At 43.1% G+C, this 26554-nt stretch overlaps 1 protein-coding gene across 1 annotated transcript in view; it reads left to right on the top strand.

Annotated features, from left to right (window-relative positions):
- LOC115477865 (ubiquitin carboxyl-terminal hydrolase 44-like) overlaps nt 1–25661 on the top strand; it is a 48392-nt gene extending 22731 nt beyond the window's left edge. Inside the window, exons 3-6 of the mRNA XM_030214978.1 lie at nt 2488–2686; nt 15369–15477; nt 16826–17031; nt 23291–25661. Coding sequence (XP_030070838.1) covers nt 2488–2686; nt 15369–15477; nt 16826–17031; nt 23291–23469 — 693 coding nt within the window. The 3' untranslated portion in view covers nt 23470–25661. The remainder of the gene's footprint in view (nt 1–2487; nt 2687–15368; nt 15478–16825; nt 17032–23290) is intronic.
- The last annotated feature ends 893 nt before the right edge of the window (nt 25662–26554 follow it).

Raw genomic sequence — 26554 nt, 5'->3', positions numbered from 1 at the left:
GCATTTCAATCCTCCTGGCATCGCCAGAAATTTTGACTATGGGAATCCTGTGTCTACTTCTTGCATTCTCGCGAGAGTCCCACTGCAGTTTCTTCCATCCCACAGGATTCCTGCGATCCCCATTCCCATACAGCTCTCTGCTTGACAGTGGAACCCTATGGGTAAACTGTAAAATTCATCTTTTGACAAGTGGCATCTTATGGTCTGACAGATTATCAAACTTGGTTTCATTTTATTATTCTTTGCGATTGAACAAGAATGTTTGGGTACTATTCCATTCAAATCCCTGCCTCCCCTCTCCCCACCCGTGTGCTTGCTTTCCCCCTCTTTTGCTTCTGTCTTCCTTTCTCCAGTAGATTTGTACTCCCTAACCATCTTCTTTTCTCATTGCTGTCCCTACTACTTATCGTTTCCACCCTAGCCTTCCACCTGCGTTTTCTTCAGCTTCCCCTGCAGTTAAATTTTGCTCTGTTCACACTGCCAGGAGCACAGATGTTCTGGTTACAGTCACATCGGCCTTCATTTTGGATTCTGTGGGATCTTGGGCTTGGAAGTGAGAGTTGAAAGGGCGCTGGTTGTAAATTTAAAGGGGCTCTTGCATGCTCAGGCCCAGATGCATCAAACAAACGTAACAAAATCTAAATCGTTAAAGTCCTTAACGATTTTGAAAAACCGAAGCATGCACCAAAAAAACAGGTCAAACATGTTCGTTGCGGTATCCAGAAGTACAATGTATCACTGAATCGTAATCCCCGTCGTAATCGGCCCCTAAATCATGCTCAGAGCAGCCAAGCGTTATGCTGGCTGCTCTGCGCATGCCACAAACGTAAAAAAAAAAACCACAACACAAACATGTGGCTCCCCACTTCCCCCTGCACTAACCAAAACATTAAACAAATAGATCGGGAGGGGGCAAAGGCGCTCGTCAGGAGCGTCCTGTATGGGCGCCCTTGCCCCCCCCCCCCTGAGATTGCCGCTGTTCCCCACTTCAGCCGGTTGTAATAAAAACAAATCTCCAAATTTTCTCATCCCCGGTCCCCCTCCCTTCCTGTGTTTCCTGTCCCTTGCTCCAGGGCTCCACCTCCCGCCATCCTCCGCCTCCGCCCCCGTGCCCCGCCCCCTACGTAGGTAACTTACGTCAATGGAGGGCGGGCCCAGGAACAACATCGGAGAAGGGAGAAGCAATTGGCGATCAGATGTTTTATCCCGTGCAGCACCTTCGCATACAGGTGAGAGGCACTGCACGGGACGGTAATGTGGAGGGGGGGTCCGGTGGAGGGTGGGAGCGGCGGTGACGATCCCAGGGGGCGGGGCACGGGGGCGGAGGCGGAGGATGGCGGGAGTGGAGGAGTGGAGCCCTGGAGCAAGGGACAGGAAACACAGGAAGGGAGGGGGACCGGGGATGAGAAAATTTGGAGATTTGTTTTTATTACAACCGGCTGAAGCGGGGAACAGCGGCGATCTCGGGGGGGGGGGCAAGGGCGCCCATACAGGACGCTCCTGACGAGCGCCTTTGCCCCCTCCTGATCTATTTGATTTTTTTTTTTTTGTTTTGGTTAGTGCAGGGGGAAGTGGGGAACTACCGGTTTGCGTTTTTATATAACTTTTTTTTTTTTACATGCCAGCTTGCATTTTTAAGGTGCAGGAGGGAGCGGGGAGATGACAGCTCAGGCCTGAACGACAGGTCTGAGAGCTCGCTAAATTTGTCACGTTAAATGATTCGTTAGAATCGTCGGTATGGTTAGTGCATAGCGAATTGTCCACATTTCAATGGTAGTTTCTGGTTTGCATTCCGTTTTCGTTATCTGCTAGTGGCTTCAGAAAAAGGCCTATAATGCATACAGCAGCCGCAAATTTTGTCGTTAGAGGGTCATTAAAGGGTCGTTAGAGTTTTGTGCATCTAGGCCTCAGTTGCTTAGGAGGTAGGCATACAATGGAGGAAGGTGACAAAAACCGTCATGAAAAAGGAGTGATAGCTTACAGGTGGTCACACCCTCCAGCTGGCAGGCGCCTGGGATTTTTTCACCCTTGATAAGGCTGTGATATGTGATGTAAGCTCCAAAAATAAAGTTGTTTTTTTTCCCCCCCCCAGTTCACGGCTCATGAAAGAAAAGGCAAAAATAACTAGTGTTCAGGACAGAATTCATCTTCTGGAAGATATTGAATCAGAAGTTTCATTCCTCATCCAAAAATGTTTTCAAAAATAAATCAGGTTATCGTGAGACTCAGTTGAGTAAACTAGAAAATTCATCAATCTTCACCAGAACAATATTTTATGTTCTGAGTGCATTGTCAAATGTATGAAGCTTTGAGTGAATTGTTGGCTAAAACATTATTGTAAGAAATGTTCTTTCACATAGGGATTGTTATTCCTTTGTAGCAGATAGACTACTGTAGTTCGCTGTTTTATGTAAACTAATGCTTGGGATGTTTGCATACTTTGAACTATTTCCCTGAAACAGCTTAACTAAATTGTTTGTTCTGCAGGTTACATGTCTTGCTTGTGACAATAAATCCAATACAATAGAACCCTTCTGGGACCTGTCGCTAGAATTTCCTGAGAGATACCACTGCAGTGGGAGGGAGACTGCTTCCCATCATCCCTGCTTATTGACGGAAATGTTGGCCAAGTTCACGGAGACAGAGGCTTTAGAAGGAAAGATTTATGCATGCGAGCAATGCAACAGTGAGTAAAGGCAGTATGTACCCAGAGAAATGTATGTTCTGCACGCAAAACCTGAACTGTTTCAACAAGCTATTGAGAGAGAGAGACATCCACTTAGCTAAGGGACTACTCAATACCTGCATTTTGCCTGTGTGAGAGCGCATAAGGTTGTGTAAACATGTGAAGCCACACATCAAAGAGCCATTTGTTTACTTATAATGACCTCAGGATGTCCATAAAAACAGTGCAGTTTCTTACACTTCAGTGGACCTGTGATTTAAGAGCGTGTTGGAAGTGTGGCCACCATGGAAGAAGGAATCAGCTGACCTTAACAGAATATTTTTTTTTTTTTTTGAAAAGTGTGCCATACAGCCACCAAGATAATTGTTGTAGAGAATTGTAATGTAGAGTGTTGTTCAGCAAGAAGGAAACGGGGTACTTTAACTTTATGTACTGCCCCCGTCGTTAGACCGGTCCCCCCCCCCACCGATAGCCCAGCGCGTGCCGAGCGTGTGCACCACGGGGCCGCAGTCAGTTTTTTTTTTTTTTTTTGCCGGCTTACGTTCTCGGGCCTGGCGCCTCGCGGCTAGCCGTCCTCGCGTCTCGTATCAGTAGTTAGCCCTGCTGCCCCGCACTCCTCCTATTTATGCTCTCTCCCCGTCTGTACTCACCATATTCGATGCTGCTTGGGACTGGAAGTCGGGACCGGAGCTACCACGCGCGTGGCTGCTGCTAAGGCTCGCTCGCACGAGGTAGGTCACGAGGCAGTCTGCTTGTCCTGGACGCCGGAAGAGGACGTCCAGGCTCCTTCGGGCGTCTTTTAACCCCTTCGCTGGCTCCTCCTGTTGCCAGCGGGGTGCCTCGCAGCGACGGGCTCCGGCACCCCCCCCCCCCCCTTTGTGCCTCCTTTGCTCTTCTCGGCGCGCATGCCCGTTGGGGTACGGTGCCATGTTATCTTCGGCTCCGTGCACCCTGCATGGCACTGCGCCTTACTTTAATGTAGAGTGTGATTTGTCATAGGAGTTGTAGCTCCCTAAATAAACAACATTGAAATGCCTTGAAAGGAAGAGCTCAAATTGTACGTGTGTGCTTTTTGAGTAGGTAAACTTGTTTGGGATAGTTTGACTTTCAGCAGCAACATTTTGTGGCATGCTAGTTCTGAAATATTTTCAACTGTGATTGTAGCGTTTGCTTTTTTTTATGCCATTCTTTTAACCATCTACCCATTTCATTTTGAATGTTTCTCTTTTATGTGTCAACATTTTTATTGATGATTCCACCTGGTAACGCATCCATTAGAGTACATACATAACAAGTTGTAAAACTGTCGTTCTTATGTACATTAATCTTAAGTTGCTATCATCAGTTTTTGTTTTTATAACAGTACCCTCTCTTATCCCCCTCCCCCCTTACTACCTTCACTTTTGCCATGCACACTGAAAGAAACAATAGTCAGCATATTACATTAAACTCAAACTGTAATTTACAATAGTAACACCTTACGTTATTCCGTGATTGAACCCCTTGTTACTATTATTCCCCCCTCCCCTCCCACTCATCCCCTCCACCCCTGTCTTTTTAAATACTCCATGCTCATTCGTAATCCGTTCATGGTCTAGTCCTAGCCAACCTCTTCATTTTCCTATATTTAATGTGTTGGTAAAGGTTCACTGCCTTACTGGTGCTTCTTAAAGCTCTATGTACCATTATACTCTCTGTCTATTGTATTCCCTGTCCAGACTCACCCCCCCCCCCCCCTCCAAAGATACCATGAGACTCCCTCTCCCTCATGACTCTTCCTTCTTCTTATTGTGTAGAAAATGTATTTAACACTGCACTTCTCGCTTTATGGGAATTGAATGTTTCTCTTTTAAAGAAATGCTACCTGATGCAAGGTTCCACATTGGAGGCACTGCCCAGTTAGGGGATCTAGGTGTCATCGTTGATGATATGTTAAAACCCTCTGTTCAGTGTGCTGCGGTGGCTAAGAAGGCAAATAGAATGTTAGGAATTATTAGGAAAGGAATAGAAAAAAAATTAGACTATTATAATACCCTTACATCACTCCATGGTGCGACACACCTCGAATACTGTGTGTAATTCTGGTCACCACATCTATAAAAAAGATATAGTGGAACTAGAAAAGGTACAGAGGAAGATGATGAAAATGATAAAGGGGATGGAATGACTTCCCTATGAGGTAACGCTAAAGAGACTAGGGCTTTTCAGCTTGGAGAAGAGACGGCTCAGAGGGGAGATATGGTAAAATTCTGAGTGGAGTAGAACGGGTAGATGTGAATTGCTTGTTTACTTTTTCTAAAAATACACGGACTAGTGGGCACACAATGAAGCTACTAAGTAGTAAATTTAAAACAAATCAGAGAAAATATTTCTTCACTCATTGTGTAATTAAATTCTGGAATTCATTGCCAGAGAATGTGGTAAATAAGTTAGCTTAGCAGGGTTTAAAAAAGGTTTGGATAATTTTCTAAAAGAACAGTCATAAGCCATTATTAAGATGGACCTGGGAAAATTCACTGCTTATTTCTAGGATAAGCAGCATAAAACCTGTTTTGCTCTTTTGGGAACTTCCCAGGTACTTGTAACCTGGATTGAACAAAAGAATAGCCATACTGAGTCAAACCAATGGTCCTTCTAGCCCAGTATCCTGCTTCCAACAGTGGCCAGTTCAGGTCACAAGTCTTTAACAGAATCCCAAATAGTAGCAAGATTCATGCTACTGATCCCAGGGGCAAGCTGTGGCTTTCTTCATGTCTATCTCAATAGCAGACTATGGACTTTTCCTCCAGGAACTTGTCCAAATCTTTTTAAAATCCAGATACACTAACTGCTGATATCACATCCTCTGGCAACGAGTTCCAGAGCTTAACTATTCATTGAATGAAAAAAATATTCTTTCCCGTTCATTTTAAAGTATTACCACGTAACTTCCTTGAGTGTCCCCTAGTCTTTGTACTTTTTGAAAGGGTAAAAAAATCGATTTACGTTTACCCATTCTACACCACTCGGTATTTTGTAGATCTTTATCATATCCCCCCCCTCAGCTGTCTCTTTTCAAAGCTGAAGAATCTTATCCTCTTAAGCCTTTCCTTGTATGAGAGGAGTTCCATCCCCTTAATCATTTTGGTCGCTCTTCTTTGAACCTTTTCTAATTCTGCTATATATATATATATATATATATTTTTATTTTTTTTTTTAAAGATACGGCAACCAGAATTGTACATAATACTCAAGATGTGGCCTCGCCATGGAGCGATACAGATATAATATTTTGTCTTATTTTCTATCGCTTTCCTAATAATTCCTAGCATTCTGTTTGATTTTTGGCCGCCACCACACATTGGGCAGAAGATTTCAGCGTAATGTCCACAATGACACCTAGATCTTTTTCTTGGGTGCTGACTCCAAGGTTGGAACCTAGCATCAAATAACTATGATTTGGATTATTCTTCCCAATGTGCATCACTTTGCACTTGTCCACATTAAATCTCTTCTGCCATTTGCAACTTCCTAAGGTCTTCCTGCAATTTTTCACAATCTGCATGCGTTTTAATAACTTTGAATAGTTTGGTGTTGTCAGCAAATTTAATCACCTCACTCGTCATTTCCATTTCCAGATCAGTAATAAATATGTTAAATAGCACCGGTCCTAGTACAGATTGCTGGGGCACTCCATTATTTACCCTCCACCAATTTGCTCAGGAGTCTCTTATGAGGAACTTTGTCAAACACTTTCTGAAAATATAAACCAGCTCACCTTTATTCACATGTTTGTTCACACATTCAAAGAAATGAAGCAAATTGGTGAGGCAAGACTTCCCTTGGCTGAATACATGTTGACTCTGTCCCATTAAACCATGGTTGTCTGCGTTCAGTGATTTTATTGTTTATAATAGTTTACATATTTTTCTCGGCACTGACGTTGGGCTGTAATTTCCTGGATCCCTTTCCAAAAATTGGAGTTTCATTGGTCACCCTCCAATCTTCAGGTAGTATGAACGATTTTATTGACAAGTTACAGATCACTAACAGCAGATCACCAATTTCATATATGAGCATTCATTTCTCTCTCTCTCTCTCTCTCTCTCTTGTGTGCCGCACCTCCCCTCCTGCCTCCCTCTTTTGAATGCCCTTCCCGCACGGTCAGTCCAGCATCTCGCACTCCATTCACAGCCCTGTCAACCTTTTTTTTTTTCTTTTTTTTTTTTCAGTAAATCTACACCCTGCAGTGGTATTGAAACACTGCATCGGGCCTTGCCTTCTGACCTATCCTGCCCCCTTCTGAAAATAGGAAGCTGTGATTAGTGATTAACGTGTTAATGGTAGAGGGCAGCAGACTTTGATCCTGGGGAACTGGGTTCAATTCCCACTGCTGCTCCATGTAACTCTGGGCAAGTCACTTAACCCTCCATTGCCCCAGGTACAAATAAGTACCTGTATATCCTATGTAAACCCCACAGAAAGGCAGCATATCAAGTCCCAGTTCCCTTTCCCTATTTCAGATTCTACATGGAATGTTGCTAGTGGAGGAGTCACCTAGTGGTTAGAGTGGTGGACTTTGGTCCTGGGGAACTGGGTTCGAATCCCACTGCAGGCAAAGGCAGCTCCTTGTGACTCTGGGCAAGTCACTTAACCCTCCATTGCCCCAGGTACAAATAAGTACCTGTATATAGTATGTAAACCACTTTGAATGTACTTGCAAAAAACAAAACAAAACACAGAAAGGCGATATATCAAATCCCATTCCCTTTCCCTTAACACGCAGCCCTAGTTTTTTCAAGTGGGCCACATGATCAGAAATCCATGTTCAAGCAGTAAACTGATATTCCCTTTCTGTTGGGGGTTGATAGTTTTGTTTGTTTAATTGGTTGAAATACTATTGTATTCAGCATGTATGAGATGTTACTAAATGTTTTTTTGGGTTTTTTTTTTTTGGGGGGGGGATACTTCAGGGCTTAACATAGAAAAATGAAAGCTGATAAAGACCGTATGACCTATCCAATATGCCCATCTGTGCTATCTACTCTCCCTTCCTCTTCCATAGAGAGCTTATGTACTTGGCCCAAGCTTTCTTGAATTCAGACACAGTTTTCATCTCCACCACAAATTCACCACCCTTTCTGTGAAGAAGTATTTCCAAAGGTTACTCGTCAGTGCCGTAGCGAGGGCTAATGGCACCCGGGGCGGGTCGCCGCTGTGCAACCCCCCCCCCCCCCCCCCCCCCCCCCCGACCGCATTCTTACCTGTGGGAGGGCCGATCCGCCCCGAGTGCACGTCACTCGTAGCTGCGTCGGCCCCGCTGGTTCCCTGCTCTCTCTGCCCCAGAACAGGAAGTAACCTGTTCCGGGGCAGAGAGAGCAGGGGAACCTGCGGGGCCGGCACCCCCCGAGCACATGCACTCGGGGCGGACCGCCCCTCCCGCCCCCCCCACCTTCCTACGCCACTGTTACTCGTGAGTCTGTTCTATTTCACCTTCATCCTAGGCCCCCTCATGCCAGAGCTTCCTTTCAGTTGAAAGAGCTTTGCCTTCTGTGCATTTATGCCATGTAGATATTTAAATGTCTGTCGTCCCTCTCCCACCTTTTTTCAAAAGTATACATATTGAGATCTTTGTCTGTCCCTATATGCTTTATGATGAAGACCACTGACCATTTTAGTAGTCGCCCTCTGGACCAACTCCATCCTGTTTCTTTACATAAGTACATAAGTAATGCCATACTGGGAAAAGACCAAGGGTCCATCGAGCCCAGCATCCTGTCCACGACAGCGGCCAATCCAGGCCAAGGGCACCTGGCAAGCTTCCCAAACGTACAAACATTCTATACATGTTATTCCTGGAATTTTGGATTTTTCCGTTTAGTAGCGGTTTATGGACTTGTCCTTTAGGAATCCGTTCAACCCCTTTTTAAACTCTGCTAAGCTAACCGCCTTCACCACTTTCTCCGGCAACGAATTCCAGAGTTTAATTACACGTTGGGTGAAGAAAAATTTTCTCCGATTTGTTTTAAATTTACTATACTGTAGTTTCATCGCATGCCCCCTAGTCCTAGTATTTTTGGAAAGCGTGAACAGACGCTTCACTTCCACCTGTTCCACTCCACTCATTATTTTATATACCTCTATCATGTCTCCCCTCAGCCGTCTCTTCTCCAAGCTGAAAAGCCCTAGCCTCCTTAGTCTTTCTTCATAGGGAAGTCGTCCCATCCCCGCTATCATTTTAGTCGCCCTTCGCTGCACCTTTTCCAATTCTACTATATCTTTTTTTTTAATTTTTAGTATTGCAAGCAAGGAAAAGAAGGAATTGAATACCAAATTCCTTAGCATCCTGGCTGTACCATTCTGAACAATTGGGGTGTTATCCTTGCCTACCAGCAGATGTTTATGTCTTAGTGGGGCAAGTTAGAAGTAATCAAAACATCTAAATACACATTCTCAGTACATTACCAGTTTTCTTTGATACTTTTTACAAATCTAATGATCATATGTCTTCAGAATCTCTGGATAAATGAAACATCTTTCATACCTTTAAGAATTTTCAAATTTTCAAATCCAAAAGGAGTGCGTTTTCCCTTTCCTGATCTCCTGCCAGACCGATCCATACATACAGATTCTTCCTCCTGCCAGCAGATGGAGACAGAGAGCAAATTCTTTTCCAGCATACTAAACAAACTCTGATATTGTCTGTCTCCAGTAGCTGGTGGACACTTACTGGGTTGGTGCAGCTGGATCATGAATGGCTCTTTAAACAGCAGCCCCCAGGTTATCTCCTTGGGAGCACAGGGTGGTGTATGTTTTTGTTTGGCTTCATTCCCTCTGAGCCCACCAGTCCTTCGGTGGCTGTATAAGTTGGTCCAGGACTTTTTTTGCTCAATGCGAACAGGCACTTTATAGTTGTAGAGTGGATGTGCTGGATACTACCTTCAAAGGGAGTAAAGCTCATCTTCCAGCAAAAAAGGATGTGTTGAGTATAAATTGTGCTAAAGTACATGCAGTACAGGCCATCCTAGGCAGTAATGCAGAAACGCCTTCACATGCTCATGAAAACCTTTAGATTTTTCAGAGCTGTGGGTTTTTTTTAGTGTTTTAAATATAGTTTATAATGTTACTCTTCTTGTTTTATTATGTACACTGTCTTGATGTGCTACATGAAAGGCAATTATCAGATAACCTTAAATAAATAAACATATATCCCCAGGGCTATGGAGTCGAAGTTGGAAGCAATTTTGGGTATAGTCAGTAAAAATGTGCCAACTCTAACTCTAGCTTCAAATTGAAAACTTAAAATATTATAATACTAGTAAAAAAGGCCCGTTTCTGGAACGAATGAAACGGGCGCTAGCAAGGTTTTCCTGGGAGTGTGTATGTTTGAGAGAGAGAGCCAGAGTGAATGTGCGGGTGTGTGACAGAGTGCGACTGTCTGTGTGACAGTGTGTGTGTGAGAATGAGAGTGTGTGGCAGGGCCCCCTCCCCTGTTCCTAATGCCCCTCACCCCGATCCCTCCCCTCCTTTTCCTCCTCCTTCCCTCACTTTGGGTTCCTTAAGGCTTTCAAAAGTCTATGTACCCCCGTGGCCTAACACCCAGTATCCGGATACCCCACCGCTTTCCTCCTCACCCCTCCCCCAAGATGTAACACTTTCACGTCCTTCATTTTTTTTTTAAAGTGTCCTATCTACCCTGTGTCCAAATGCCCGGCATTCAGATTGTGTTCCTCTCGTAAATTTTCATTTCTTTCATTCATTCAGAACTTGCCCCCCCCCCCCCCCCCCAACACTTTCGGTTCCTTCAGTCTTTTAAAACTCTGCTATGTACCCTGTGTGCTAATGGCCAGCATTGAGATTGTTTTCCTGTCCCAAATTTGCATGTCTTTCAGTCTTTCACAACTCCCCCCCCCCCCCCCTTCTCCAGTTTAACACTTTCGTTTCCTTCAGTCTTTTAAAACTCTCCTATCTACCCTGTGTCCTAGTGGCCAGCATTCAGATTGTTTTCCTTTCCCAAATGTTCATGTCTTTCAGTGGTTCAGAACTCCCCCTCTCCCCCCATTTAACACTTTCAGTTCCTTCAGTCTTTTAAAACTCTCCTATCAACCCTGTGTCCTAATGGCCAGCACTCAGATTGTTTTGCTTTGCCAGTCTGTCACTGACGTCAGTGCATGCCTGCCTAGCAGACCACTTCCGGCAGGCACGGTCCCAGGCACATCCTGTTGGAGGTGAGAATTATTATATAGGATTGGTAAATTTGTCATTTCATACTTAAAGATACATGTCATTGTCCTGGATCTAAAGTATTGGTAAAGTATGAGTTACATTTTTTGTTCTGGATCTGAAGTACTGGTAAATATAAAACCTAGTATCAGTAGGAGTCTGAGTCAAAGTTTAGGTGTACTGACTCCATAGCCCTATAGATCCCATCACCAGAAAGAGTGCTTGCATCCCCCTGCTTGTCAATTGAGAAAAAAAAGGGGGGGGGGGAACCACAGTAATAAAAGCACACAATTATTTTGTATGGTGTGAAAACTCTAAATTATTTAGAGACATTGGATATCTCTCGAGTTTTTCTTAAGACTTTGTCTGCTGAGGATGTTTTCCAGACTTGGTTGGAAGAGGTAAGGCTCACGTGAGATTACTGTAAAGAGAAACGCTGGCGTTACCTCAGCAGGTGTGTTCAGCCCCTAGTGTGAGAATTAACAGTAAGCACAAATTTGTGGCTATTGAGGACTTTTCACCTGTAACCAATATTTATACTTATCTGAAAATGCTCTCAATGTTTCTAGAGACTAAACTGATTTGTGTTACAAACCTGTAATTGAAATGCATATGTTAAATTTGCAAGTTGGTAAGATTTCATTAGCATTTAAATATAATTCAAATAAATAAAAAAAATATTTTCTTTTTATTGTTAAACTCCCTGGTTGGTGTTGAGTCATTTTGGGGAAACACTGTGACATATTTGGTACCATCATTGTAATACCTTGCTCTGCCACCAGGGGGTTTACAATACAAAAGAGGCGATTCAGAAAATGTTCCATTCAATGTGGAAACTTAAAAGAATAAAACCTTTCTTCCCAAGAGAAATATTTCATAGTCTGGTACAATCAATGGTGCTAAGCCATCTAGACTACTGCAATGCACTTTACGCTGATTGTAAAGAACTAATCATCAAGAAACAAACAGCTGAAAATACTCATATTCGGCAAAGCTAAATACGAAAGTGCCAAACCCCTAAGAGAGAAACTGCATTGGCTCCCACTTAAGGAACATATTACGTTCAAGATCTGTACCCTGGTTCATAAAATCAATTACGGAGATGCCCCGGATTACATGTTAGACCTCATAGACCCAGGAATACCAAAAGATCAGCACGTACATTCCTGAACCTTCACTTCCCCAGCTGCAAAGGACTAAAATACAAATTAACACATGCGTCTAGCTTCTCCTATATAGGCACGCAGCTATGGAATGCATTACCACTTGAAGTGAAAAAAAATGGGCGACAACCAACTTTCGGACATTACTGAAGACTTACCTTTTCAACAAGGCACACCGCATCGACCCATCTTTTGAACTTTAACGTACTATATGAACTGTAATGCATTTCCACTGTACCTCTTATTCCAAATTTGATCTCTCTATACCTGTTTGCTTAATTCTACTTTATCACTTAAGTTCTTTATGTAATACCACTTGTATCTTTCTTTCTGGAGCGGCGATTGCCATGACGGATCAACATAAGCCACATTGAGCCTGCAAATAGGTGGGAAAATGTGGGATACAAATAAATAAATTAGAGTTGTGCTCAGGCATTACCAAAGCACATTTTAGTTGGGGATAATGTGAGATGAAATAGATTTTGATATTAATCTGCCCTTGTGTGCAGCGGTGCAAGTCAGTTTCATTAGTCATTCTCCAAGTATGCTTATTTGACAGACTTTAGAAATTAGCACGACTGCTTAAGCAACTTCAGTCCATTAAACCGTGCATCTCAGGAACAAATAACCATTACTAATCCAAATTGAGTCTGAGAAATAAAATGTCATGCCAGTGCGTATAAGAACTTGTTGAAAAATAGCAATATAATCTAATATCAATCGTTGACTGTACCTGCTCAAGAGATTCCAAGCCTAGAGCATATCTTTTTAAGCAAAGAGTTCTTAAAGTTGAACCTCAAAAAATCTCTGTAAGGTTTACCAAATAGAAAACGGCACAGGAATAAAGAAAACCAAAACAGCAAAAATATGTTGACATTTATGTAGATTTTGCTCATACCTTTTTCAGTAGTAGCTTCGACTCCTCCCTCCCCTTCTCTGCACACATCCAGCAGATAGCCAAGATTTGTCGCTTCTTTCTCTATAACGTCAGCAAAATTCGCCCTTTCCTCTCTGAGCACACCACCCGAACTCTCGTCCACTCTCTCATTACCTTTCGCCTTGACTACTTCAACCTACTCCTCACTGGCCTCCCATTTAGCCATCTATCCCCCTTCAATCTGTTCAGAACTCTGCTGCCCGTCTTATCTTCCGCCTGGACCGATATGCTCATATCACCCCTCTCCTCTAGTCACTTCACTGGCTTCCGATCAGGTACCGCATACAGTTCAAGCTTCTCCTACTAACTTACAAATGCACTCAATCTGCAGCCCCTCATTACCTCTCTACCCTTATCTCCTACCCGAAACCTCCGCTCACAGGACAAATCCCTTCTCTCTGTACCCTTCTCCACCACCACCAATTCCAGGCTCCGCCCTTTCTGCCTCGCCTCTCCCTATGTGTGGAATAAACTTCCTGAGCAGCCCATACGCCAAGCCCCCTCCCTGCCCGTCTTCAAATCCTTGCTCAAAGCCCACCTCTTCAATGTCGCCTTCGGCACCTAACCTTTATACCTATTCAGGAAATCTAGACTGCCCCAATTTGATTGTCTGCACATTTTGTCCATTAGATTGTAAGCTCCTTTGAGCAGGGACTGTCCTTCTCTGTTAAACTGTACAGCGCTGCGTAACCCGAGTAGCGCTTTAGAAATGTTAAATAGTAGTAGCTCAAGGTGAGTTACATTCAGGTACTCTGGCTATTTCTCTGTCCCAGGAGGGCTCACAATCTAAGTTTGTACCTGAGGCAATGGAGGGTTAAGTGACTTGCCCAAGGTCACAAGGAGCAGCAGTGGGATCTGAACTGGCCACCTCTGGATTGCAAGACCAGTGCTCTAACCACTAGGCCACTCCTCCATTAGCAACATTCCATCTAGAATCTCAAATAGTGGCAACATTCCAGAATATCAAAAAGTAGCAATATTCCATGTAGAATCTTCAATAGTAGCAACATTCCATATATTTATTTATTTAGATTATTTCTCTGTCCCAGGAGGGCTCACAATCTAAGTTTGTACCTGAGGCAATGGAGGGTTAAGTGACTTGCCCAAGGTCACAAGGAGCAGCAGTGGGATCTGAACTGGCCACCTCTGGATTGCAAGACTGGTGCTCTAACCACTAGGCCACTCCTCCACTTGTCCTTAAAGAACCAAGAGGTCTTTTTACTAAGCTGCGGTAAAACATGGCCTTAGCACACCCTTATGTGTGTTTTTTCCCAGGCACTAAGGCCATTTTTACTGCAACTGGAAAATGACCAATTTTTTTCAATTAATGGTCATGCGCTAAATAGAATTACCGCTGGAACACGTACTGATGTAGTTGGTTAAGGATCATGTGGTAATCTTGCACTAACCAGTTAGAGTGTGGTAATGCAGATGCAAGAACACACACTCCAACAAAAAATAAAAAAAAATCTTTTTTAGCGCACAGGTAGTGCAAGCAGATTTGGAACTTACCGCAGGACACTTAAGTGCGTCCCATGATAAGCCATTTTAAGCTGCGGGAAGCATACTGCAGCTTAGTAAAAGGACCTCTAAGCTAATATGTATTTTGAGTAGCTTTTGGGAGCTAATATGCCTTTCTTTAGGATAGGCAGAGGGAAGGGGTTTTTTTAAACTCCTGAAAGCTACTCAAGAAATTAGTATTAATCCAGAAAAAAAGGTATCACTTTACATATAGAGTAGCCATATTGGGTCAGACCAATGGTCCATCTAGCCCAGTATCCTATTTTCCAAACAGTGGCCAAGCCAGGTCACAAGTACCTGGCAGAAACCCAAATTGTGGCAACACTCCAATAAATCCCAAGGTAAGCAGTTGCTTCCCATGTCTGTCTCAATAGCAGACTATGGACTTTTTCCTCCAGGAATTTGTCCAAACCTTTTTTTAAACCCAGATACACTAACCACTGTTACCACATCCTCCAGCAAAGAGTGCCAGAGCTTAACTATTTGTTGAGTGAAAAAAAATTTCCTCCTATTTGTTTTAAAAGTATTTCCATGTAACTTCCTCGCGTGCCCCCTACTTTTTGTACTTTGGGAACGAGTAAAAAGCCGATTTATTTCTACTCGTTCTGCACCACTCAGGATTTTGTAGACCTCAATCATATCTCCCCTCACCTTATTTTCGTATGTTGAAGTGGACTAACATAGCCACCATATTACTTTTATCCTGGAATAAAAACAAACTTTAAAGCACTTTCAAGGTCTGGCAGTGTATATATACTACAGTAGTTCTGCTTATCTACATAGCACTATTTGTGGGTATTGTTTAATTATATTGCTTACCTAGTTACTATCTAATCACTATATTCCTCCTTTATCACAGCAAAACGTAGGAAGTTTTCAGCCAAGCCAGTTATTCTTACTGAAGCTCAGAAACAGCTTATGGTGTGTCAGCTACCTCAAGTTCTGAGGCTTCACCTTAAACGCTTCAGGTAAGGAGCCAGCGCAGGGTCTTGAACCACTGTTAAATCTGCTGCTAACCTGAATAAGTACGTGCATTTCATTCCCGCTGGGCATTTCGTTATCTAGTTAAGGTTAGTTTCTGTTATCTGGCAGGTACACGAATACTACTGCTATTCCAGGCTTCCTTATTTGTTATTTTTAATGCTCCTGTCTGAGAAATCCTTTATCAGGTTGTCAGAAAGTACTCTTACCAGCATTGTGTTTAAGGTAGGGTAAAGTCCACTCGACATAACTACTACCTATCTGAAAGGCAGGGATTTCTGCTGCTCACAGCTCCTGTTGGATTGGCAGTCTAGTGTAATAAAACTGTATCTCTGTACCCAACGTTGCACTACATTCTGCACAGGATAGTGTTGTTAATGATGTGTGTTTGGGGGGGGGGGGTTGAGAGAGGGGATGGGATGGAGCAGTGACGTAGCTACATGGGGCCCTGGACCCCCCTGCCGATGACGCTCTCGACCCCCCCCCCCCCTCCCGCCGCCAACCCTCCCCCACAGTCGCCGTGGGCTACCTTTGCTGGCGGGGGACCCAATCCCCGCCAACCGAGGAGGTCCTCTTCCCGCGAAGGCTTCGTTCTGTTTCTGACGTCCTGCACGTTGTACATGCAGGATGTCAGAAACAGAACGAAGCCTTTGCGGGAAGAAGGGGACCTACCTCCTCGGCTGGCGGGGATTGGGGTCCCCCGCCAGCAAAGGTAGGCGGGGGAGGGGGGTCGAGAGGGTCGTCTAAGTTGTTGGCGGCGGCGGCAGCGCCTGGGGGGCTAAAATGTGCCCCTCAACTCGGGCTCTGGACCCCCCCCTCCCACCGAAGTCTGGCTACGCCCCTGGGATGGAGGTGGGTGCTGCTATAATATTGTTTGTTTCTGTTTGCATTGTGTTATGGCATGCATGGCCACCTGCCCTATCTGACAGTGCAGGTAATGTGGTGCCAAGCAATACGTTTCTGTCCTGAACATAACAGCCGTACTGGGTCAGACCAATGGTCCATCCAGCCCCCGTATCCTGTTTCCAACAGTATCTGGCAGAAACCCAAGTAGCAGCAACATTCCTTCTACCAGTCCTAGAGCAGATGCATTTACCACAGAGGCTTTGCACTTATACTGTGTGATCGTTTTTGCAACTAATGCCACGCTAAGTGCAAAATCTTACCACACTTAGAACTGTCTTTCAGTAGCATACAGAAAATTTAATCTAATATAAAAATGCATTGAAAAATGATTATTCATCAGTAAGAATAGTAAGTATTGCACTTGAATATGAATTGGCTTGGACGAAGGCACATTTTTAAAAAAAATATATTTTCTCCTTAATACTATAGGTGGTCAGGACGTAACCATCGTGAGAAGATTGGCGTGCACGTCAGTTTTGATCAGATACTCAATATGGAACCCTACTGTTGTAGAGAATCCACTAGTTTGCTGAAGCCTGAGTGTTTCTTGTATGAACTGTCTGCTGTAGTGATGCATCATGGGAAGGGGTTCGGTTCTGGTCACTATACAGCCTACTGTTATAACCCAGGGGGAGGTATGGATGTGCTAATATTTTTTTTTTGACATTCTGGTTTACATCATGTTTCTTTGATAAGTTGCCAGTGTTCATTGGTACGGAAAATAAATGACTCTTCTTTACCTACTGACAAAATACTTGACAGCACATGCTAACCATTTATTTATTTTAATTCTTTATTGGTCCACTTGTATCCCACATTTTCCCAACTTATGCGGGCTCAATGTGGCTAACAAAGTTACAATAAAATTACATTATACAATAGCAAAAATTGGCAAGATAAGAGAAGCTGACAGAAGAGAAAAGAGTGGATAAACTAACAAAATGGGAAAAGAATAAGGGTGTTAAACAGCATTGTTGACTTCGGGGTAGGCTTTGTTAAACAAATAAGTTTTCAGCAGTTTTTTTAAAAGTTTGATGATCCGATGACTCTTTCAAAAGTCTCGGCAAAGCATTCCAGGTTCGCGGACTGATGAATGAGAAGGAAGAGGCGTAGATTGTCTTATATTATTATTATTTATTTATTGCATTTGTATCCCACATTTTCCCAACTTATGCGGGCTCAATGTGGCTAACAAAGTTACAATAAAATTACATTATACAATAGCAAAAATTGGCAAGATAAGAGAAGCTGACAGAAGAGAAAAGAGTGGATAAACTAACAAAATGGGAAAAGAATAAGGGTGTTAAACAGCATTGTTGACTTCGGGGTAGGCTTTGTTAAACAAATAAGTTTTCAGCAGTTTTTTTAAAAGTTTGATGATCCGATGACTCTTTCAAAAGTCTCGGCAAAGCATTCCAGGTTCGCGGACTGATGAATGAGAAGGAAGAGGCGTAGATTGTCTTATATTATTATTATTTATTTATTGCATTTGTATCCCACATTTTCCCACCTATTTGCAGGCTCAATGTGGCTTACAAAGACCTGTTATGGCATCGCCATTCCAGGGTAACAGATACAATTGGTGTTACAACAAGATCAAGGATGAGAAAATAGATCTAAGCGGTCAATTATAGAAAGATGCCTTATATTTTAAAAGACCCACTTAAGACGTGTGTGCCAGAGGATTTGTTTTACTAGGACCGACCAGACTCATGACTGTAGATTGTGGAACCAGTGTCTTATGCTGTTTGGGGGGGATTGGGGGGGGGGGGGGGGGAGAAGCATCACAGCTTGAGGCTACACAGAACTTTTGTACCTAGCTGACGCAGATTTACTGTAAATTCTACCATGGCATCTATGGTGAAGGTGCTTTGTTTAGAAGATATGCTAAGATGAAATCCATCAAGGTTTACTCCACTTAAAAAAAAAAAAAATCTGTACAATTCATAAACCAAGCCTTTAACTGGGTGAGGGTGGAAGAGATGATAGTAGGCTACGTGTGTAACTTTCACAGTCTTTGGGTGGTTTTGACTTAAAATGAAGCTGCCTAGTGTAACAGGACTATAGTAATATTTTGAAACAATTTCTTTGTGTACAGCCTTTGGAGGAGTAGCCTAGTGGTTAGTGTAGCGGACTTTGATCCTGGGCAACTGGGTTTGATTCCCACTGCAGCTCCTTGTGACTCTGGGCAAGTCACTTAACCCTCCATTGCCCCTGGTACAAAATAAGTACCTGAATATATGTAAACCGCTTTGAATGTAGTTGCAAAATACCACAGAAAGGCGGTATATCAAGTCCCGTTTCCCTTTTTTTTTTCTTTCTACTTTTTGGCTGAAATTTAGCTCATGTTTTTTTCAACACAGATACTTACGGCTGGGGGAATTCTGAACAATGCAGAACTTGCACAGAATGTCTTCAGTTGCTATGCAGAATTTGGTACAGGGACCAGGGTGAAACAGCCGCAGCAGCTATACAGGTTACAAGGTGGAAGCAGTGGCATTAGTATGCAGGAAAGAGAGGCAGTATGGTCTGGAAAGCAAGGGAGCTGTAGTAGCAGTCTTAGACAGAGGAGCCGGAGGAGAACGTAAGCACGGCAGTGTGGAGGAACATCTATTCCTGTGCGCACAGCCTGTCCCATGGATCTTTTTCCAGTTAAGGCCTCTTCCGAGAGACCTGGTCGCTGGGAGATGAACAGCTGCACCTCCGTGTTAAACAGCCAGCTGGATACTGAATCAGCATTCTTCACTATAAAGCCAGGAGGGGGCAGGGCTTTAGCTGCTTGGCCCAGCTTTTTAACACAAGTGCAGCTGTTAGAGCAATCAGCTTCAAACAGCTTAAACTTGAAAACAGGTCCATGGGACAGAGGAGACTGGGGGAACAACTGGTGGCTAGCTGACAGTGGAAAGAGAGAAAAATGTAGAGGAGCATCCAGGCCAAAGCAAAGCAGGTTGTGAGTTTTTTTGCAGGAGGATGGGGATGGGGGCAGGAACTGGTGGCCTTTCTGGTAGGGGCTGAAGGAAAGAGAGAGGGGAGAAAGAAACAAACAGAGCTGAGGGAGAGAGAATTCCTGTTTGTGTGCTTGGAGCAGGGTAGGGGGGGGGGGGGGAGATCAAGCAGAAGGCGAAAGAGGTGGAGTGATGAAGGCCAAGGAATGTGGGGGATGAAGGCCAAGACTTATTTTATTACTCTAGAGGGATTCTGCACAGAAATTTTAAAAGAAATTTAACATCTGTCAGTAATATTTTCTATAGCATAGATTATTATTTAAAAGCAGTGGTTATATGATATGAGCAAATAAAACTACTACTACTTAACATTTCTAGAGTGCTACTAGGGTTACGCAGCGCTGTACAAATTAATAACTAAAAACTGCAGAATTCCATCCACTGGCTTTATAGGCCATTTTCTAATTTTTAGCTCATTTCTTACATTGGCAATAGAATTACCAGGTTTCAAATCAGAAGTAACATCTGCAGGTGTGTTACTAACCCCATGGGGATAGAGGGAAGATTGTGTCATTGCCTCAGCAAGGAGTAGATGTGAACCAAATTCCAGAAGTCACTGAGATACTGGGGGCATGCTTGGATGGTCAACAACTACTACTACTACTACTATTTAGCATTTCTATAGCGCTACAAAGCGTACGCAACGCTGCACAAACATAGAAGACAGACAGTCCCTGCTCAAAGAGCTTACAATCTAGTAGACAAAAAATAAAGCAAACAAATCAATTAATGTGTAGAGGAGAGAGGAGGGTAGGTGGAGGCGAGTGGATACAAGTCAAAAGCAATGTTAAAGAGGTGGGCTTTCAATCTAGATTTAAAAATGGTCAAGGATGGGGCAAGACGTAGGGGCTCAGGAACTGAAGGCTCATGGCAGCATTGTTCCATCGAAGCCTTTTCTGGTCAGTCTGTTAGTCTAAAGACACTAGGAAGGAATGGAAAAGCAAAAGGAGTAAATGGTGGTGGTGTAAATCCTGTCCAAGTGGCCCCTGTGGTGAAGGAGGCTCCCCAGGGAAGGCGGAGGCATACTTGCAGGTAGTCTGGGTCTTCTGAAGTAGTCGCCTTACGCAGGAGGCCCTTTCAGCACTGTTGCCTGGGAGCCTATAATTTGAACCTTTGACCACAATCAGAGCCATAAATTACCATACGTGGATTTTTGTTTCCTGGGAAGGCGGGAGATTTATGGAGGCCCTGTTCAGTTCCTGATGGAAATCTATCACTACACAATGGTGACACCTAGTGGCCATAGGTAGAGCCCATGAATCTCGCCTTGGCTGTGGTAAGAGTTGCACTGTCCCAGAAATCTAACCGATCTCCTCCTAGCCCACTCTGCCCTTGCCCCCCCCCCCCCCCCCACCAACCCCAAGAAATCCAGATTCTATAAGTAGTGAAATACATAAATGTATTTTCTACCATACTCTGCTAAATAAAAAATTAAAAAGATACTGCTCATGGATGGTTACATTTTTGGAAATGTGCATGCCCCCCTTTCCTTTCCCTCCCATGCATGAGAAGCATGTCCCCTCTCCTCTCCATCCCCTTCTATCCCAAGTTCTCTATTTCCCCATTTCCCTTCATGTACGTCCTCCTTACCAAAATGTTTTCCAGCCCCCCCCCCCCCCCACATGACTCCATCCATCCCACCTCCCCTCCCCCGAACGTACCTCGGTACATCCTAATGGTCTAGTGGCCTCCTAGGGGCAGGAAAGATCCCATTCTTTCCTACTCGCTGCCACTGATTCTCTGTCACCATTTTTTTTTTAAATGGCGGCCGAGACTTCAAGCGGTGACCTTGCAAGACTTCCACAGAGTCTCGGCAGCCATTTTAAAGAAAGAGCGGCAGCAGGCAGGAAAGAGTGGGAATCTTTCCTGCCCCTAAGAGGCACTAGACCACCAGGATGTACTGAGATGTTCGGGGAGGGCACCCAGGGCTGGAGGGGAGGCAAGGGTCCACCCCACTGACCTGGAGGGGATTCCCGCTAACCTGGTCCCATGCAGCAATCTAATCTGTGGGAGTTGGGTGTCTGCTAGTTAAATTCCACAGCAAGTGCTATGGTCTGGAGCAGTCTTTGCCAGTGAGGGAACAGGAGGAGCATGGGAACCTCCCCTGACTGCTGCAGGTGGTCTGCTGCTCTTCCTGACATTTAGTATATCTTTAGCTACGTTGCGGCAGCTAGGATGAACAGGCTGCTGTAATCCTCCCAACCCTTCAGCCAGCAGTGTGAGGGAGCTGGCGTAAAGGGGGGGGGGGGGGGTCAGTCACTGTAGCACATAGGAAATGCGATCTGGCATGTTATGCAGTGGCAACAGGAGGGAATGGGGAGGGAGAGTAAGTGCAGGGGGGGGGGGAGATGCCTAGGGACAGTGTACATAGGACAATATGTAGGAATTGAGGGGAAGTGTGTAAGAGTTGGGTCTGAATAACAGTAGTTAGAGACCCTGGTACAATGAAAGGGAAAAGGATGTGGAGGAGTGGCCTAGTGGTTAGGGTGGTGGACTTTGGTCCTGGGGAACTTGAGTTTGATTCCCAGTTCAGGCACAGGCAGCTCCTTGTGACTCTGGGCAAGTCACTTAACCCTCCATTGCCCCATGTAAGCCGCATTGAGCCTGCCATGAGTGGGAAAGCGCGGGGTACAAATGTAACAAAAATTAAATTTGGATTTAGTTCATACCCTTTCAATAGTAGCTCAAGGCGCATTACATTCAGGTACAGTAGGTTAAGTCCCTGTTCTAGAGGGCTTACAGTCTGTTTTGTACCTGAGGCAATAGAAGGTTAAATAAAGATCACAAGGATTTGAACCCTGGCTTCCCTGGTTCTCAACACAGTGCTCTAAACTGTAGGCTACTCCTTCAGTCTAGGTGAGAGTCACAAGTAAGTAACTCACTGTTATTCAGATTCGGTTCTCTCACCGTGTTCTGTATCTCCTGTCCCCCGTCTCCTTGCACTTGTGTGTTCTCAGAGTGTGTGTGTGTGTGTGTTGGGCATATGAGGTATTGTGGAGGGTGAGTGGGCATGTGTCCTGTGTAAGAGCCATCCTAGTTAGTCTTCACAAGTTTGCGGGCAGAGTAGGGGCTTTTCTGGCACATGCAGAACCAGTGCCATGGGCCCAGTTAGTTTTTGCCAGCAAAGGAGGAGGGTTGTGATAAGCTGACAGGATTTCCAGGAAGTGTAGGAAGATGAGCATTCCCACCTGCATGGATAGCAGTCTGGCAAAGAGAACTGGTCTCCAGGGGGTGGGGCAGCAGCTGCAGCACTAAGCTTTCATGCCAGACTACTCAGAAAGGTCTTCCTCATTTTTTTAATCATACCCCCCCTTCTGTCTAAACACAGGGCTTCCCAGCAGCCTTTCATTATTTTTAAAACATCTCCTGGGAATACATATGGGGTATTCCAGCATATATTGGACAGAAAAATGTATGCAGACTAGCTTGTGACACTGGCGGGATAGCCTGAAAAATCCAGCCAGTTGCTGATCTTCAGAAGACATGGGATAAATCATTTTAATTAAATAAATCACCAGGACATTGCAGTCACAGACTGCGTGTGATTCCCTCCAAGTCTGCACACTGGATGTTGGCAGTGGGTGATAGTGCTACCCTAGTTCTGGCCACACTGAAGAACTGAGGGCAAGTTTCTGCCTGGCAATGTGCATAGCTTTGTTTGTTGTGTGTACAACGTAGTACTGAATGGCTGTAGGCTTTGATAGGCTCAAGACCATTAACAAAATAACTAACTAAAGTGTTGATTTTAGTGCTTTTTGTCTGTCCCATCTTAGTGCATAACTATACAACTTCCTCAGTTCAAAGCTAAAAATGCAATTTAATATTTTTACTGTATCTGATATAAGCATAATGTGACGCTAATTTCCATTGGTGTGCTGTTCTGTCCTAGGATTTTGGGTACACTGCAATGATTCCAAACTTGCCATATGTACTGTGGAGGAGGTCTGCAAAGCCCAAGCCTACATCCTGTTTTATTCCCAGCGAGTTCTCCAAGAGAACGGACACTCTCTAAACAGAATAGCAGCCCCAAGCTCCTCAATCACCACTTCTGACCCAGCAGCACATTGAGGACGCTGCAGTAAACCCAAAGCCAGTAGAAACTCTTCTGAATCCTGTATATAAATTTTAAGCAGATAAAACATATTTTCTGATGGATTAGTGTACAGTATGTTTATATACTTTGTACTCATTTTAAAAAGTACTTTAATACAAACTGATATGTACATTTGCAGCAGGTAACTTCAGCATGTGTGGACCAAGCTGTGTCTTGAAAATATCTCCATGACTTTGATTTTTACCTCAAGTTGTTTTGTCAATTTGATAAAATCTTAATTTGTTAAATGCTTTATATATTATAGGTTATCATTATGTCTCGTAGATTAAAATGTGGATGTACATCTTTAGTTAAGGGACAGATCCACTTTAAATTAGGAATTGGAAAGAAAGCAGCAGTTACTTGTAACTGCAGAAAAAGTGGAAACAAATTTTTTTTAGTTGAGGTTCCACTTGGCAACTGCAGGGGTTGCTTGACTGGCACCATATTCTAAAAGTGATTTTGATAATAACATTAGTCATAACTAATTTGCTTCTGCCCAGTCTAAATAAGGCTTTTAAGCAGAGGGAGGCAATGATTCCAAGTTTCCATCTGCAAAAGATGGCACTGGCAACAGGTAGAAGGGATTAAGCAGGTTCCATACCAAGGATGGTATTCATGCCTAGTCCTCTGGCTACAAATAAGTTGTTTTCATGGTATCCCTGATGAATATGCATATCACAATATACAACACCGGGTACCTATATTCCACTACATTTACAGTAATATACTGAACCTTAAGTAACCATCAAATAATATCTTTAACTTTTAAATCAAAATTATCCCTTCAGTCTTAGTCTTAAAATTCTCTCCATTCTAAATTAAAATATCAATCATTCTTCTACATCTTTCCTCCACATACACATTCATTTATAACAATTGGGTTATACACTACAATATTAGTTACAGCTCAAATCGGTTTCTCAATTGGATACCTAAATACAGAACAGTATACCGATCAGAGTTACACACAGATTTCTGCAGTAATGAACTGAACATCAACAACTTTAGATGGCTGTTAATGTGGTGATAGTCGGCTTTAAGAATAAAAGTTAAAGAATTACAACATTAATGATTAACAGCTTTTTACAAGCAAGGGATCTATATTTCAGCTAATGTTGAATTATGAGTATTGTAACAGAGAGAGATTTGAGCTGTAACTGACATTGTAGTGTAAAGCCAATTGTTATAAATTAATGCATTGTACACACATTTCTCTCATATATATTCACTGAGGAGTTCCTGACCACATTGTGGCACTCAATTTCCACTAATAGTGTAAATTGACAAATTCTTCGTTTGCTTAATCAGCTTAATACATTATAAATGTAATGCAGGATGGAGTTGATCCTTCTCATTTGAATGGGGAGAGACAAATTTAAATCATAATTGGTGCAGGTTTCCCCTTTCTTAAAACTGTTTCAGCAGGATGCTAGAGTGGAAGAGGAATGCCTCTAATGTTGGTTTGCTTGATATCCTGAAATTCACATTGGGTGCCCTTTGGAAATGGTGAGGATATTAACCGGCAACAATATTATTATCAATATTTTGCTAAGCATATAGAACAGTCCACAGTACAGAGCAATGAAGAGTACCTAAAAGCTCTCCTAGAAATTAAGCTTGCAAAAAGACACTATTATGTTTGAAGCAGCAATACAAACTAAAACAATAAATAAAATTCACAATGGTGGCTTAGTTTTGGAGGGGGATGTGGGTGTGGCCTTAAGATCATCCTGTCTCTACCATTTCATGTCTCCCTCCCTAAACATTTTTTGTCATATTTCAAAACAGAACTTGACTAAGAAGAGCACATGAATTCAAATATGTTGATATACCACCTTTCTGTAGTACAACCAAAATGGTTTACATTTAATTATATATAGGTACTACATTTTTGTACCTGGGGGTAAGGGCCAGTTAAGTGATATGCCCAAGGGCCACAGTGGGAATGGAACCCAGTTCCCTATATTCTGACCCCATTGCACTAGTTAGGCTGCTCCTCGATTACTGCCTGAAGTCTAATTTCTTAGGGAAAAAAACTGGCTTAGTGTCTACGTATTCTCTTCCCTTCCCAAAAATACAACATTTGAACCATAAACTGTTCAAATTTTGGCCATATTTAGAGCAACTTGTGTGCCTTTCCCCTGAATTACCAACACATAGAATAACTTTTATAGCTTACTTTCTTATAGAAATGTCTCTGTAAGTCACCCTATTTCTCTGCATGACACCGCTGGCTCCTGAATTAAACCAATTTCATTTAACTTGTATTTTTCTGTTCTGTACTACACCCATTGACTTTGAGCCCAAGGCACAGTTTTCAGGTGCCTTTGATACTCATATACCACTTAGAAGAATCCCTCATTCTTTGTTGTTTTAATGTAGGAGAAACATTTCAAAGCACATTGAACACTTTTGAAACGCTGCCAAATCATTGGTTTGTAGTTGTCATATTCAAATTTTAGTACCTAACTTTTCACATATCTTGTTAATAAGCTGTTAAAGGTGGCTTTCTAAGACATCTTCTATTGAAACTATGTACAATCATTTGTGCATTTCTTTAATTATTGCCAGATGTACCGTCACTGACTGACCTAGCACTTGTTTAGAGAACTTAGTTTAAAATGCTAATTTCTTCTTATTCTAAGCTATGAAACAATGACAGGAGAAATGGGTCAGAAAATGCTTTGAGTATAAGGAATACAGCTTTAAATTTGTCAAGTCTTTTTTTGATTAAAAAAAAAAAAAGGTGACATGAGTTGTTGACATATTCAAAACCTGAAATCCACTTTAAGTGCACCAACTAGGTGAACAGAACATCTCCTATTTTTAAGCATCTTCTCAGGTTGACAAATAAGGTTAAACATTTTACAAAAAGGGACTTGAAATCAGATTCACCTGTTGGCTTACTGTAATAGAGACATTGTAGTTGGGCAGTGGCTGTTATCACGATTCTGAGATGGTGAGGCTGTCCTATTCCTGCTGCAAAGACCACCTTTTGCTGAAATAGGAGGGAGCTAAAACAATGGGTGTTTGGAGGGAGTTCATTATATTAAAACA

This window comes from Microcaecilia unicolor, chromosome 9, assembly GCF_901765095.1.
Source record: "Microcaecilia unicolor chromosome 9, aMicUni1.1, whole genome shotgun sequence".
NCBI lineage: Eukaryota > Metazoa > Chordata > Amphibia > Gymnophiona > Siphonopidae > Microcaecilia > Microcaecilia unicolor.
This window is presented reverse-complemented; position numbering and strand designations above follow the sequence as displayed.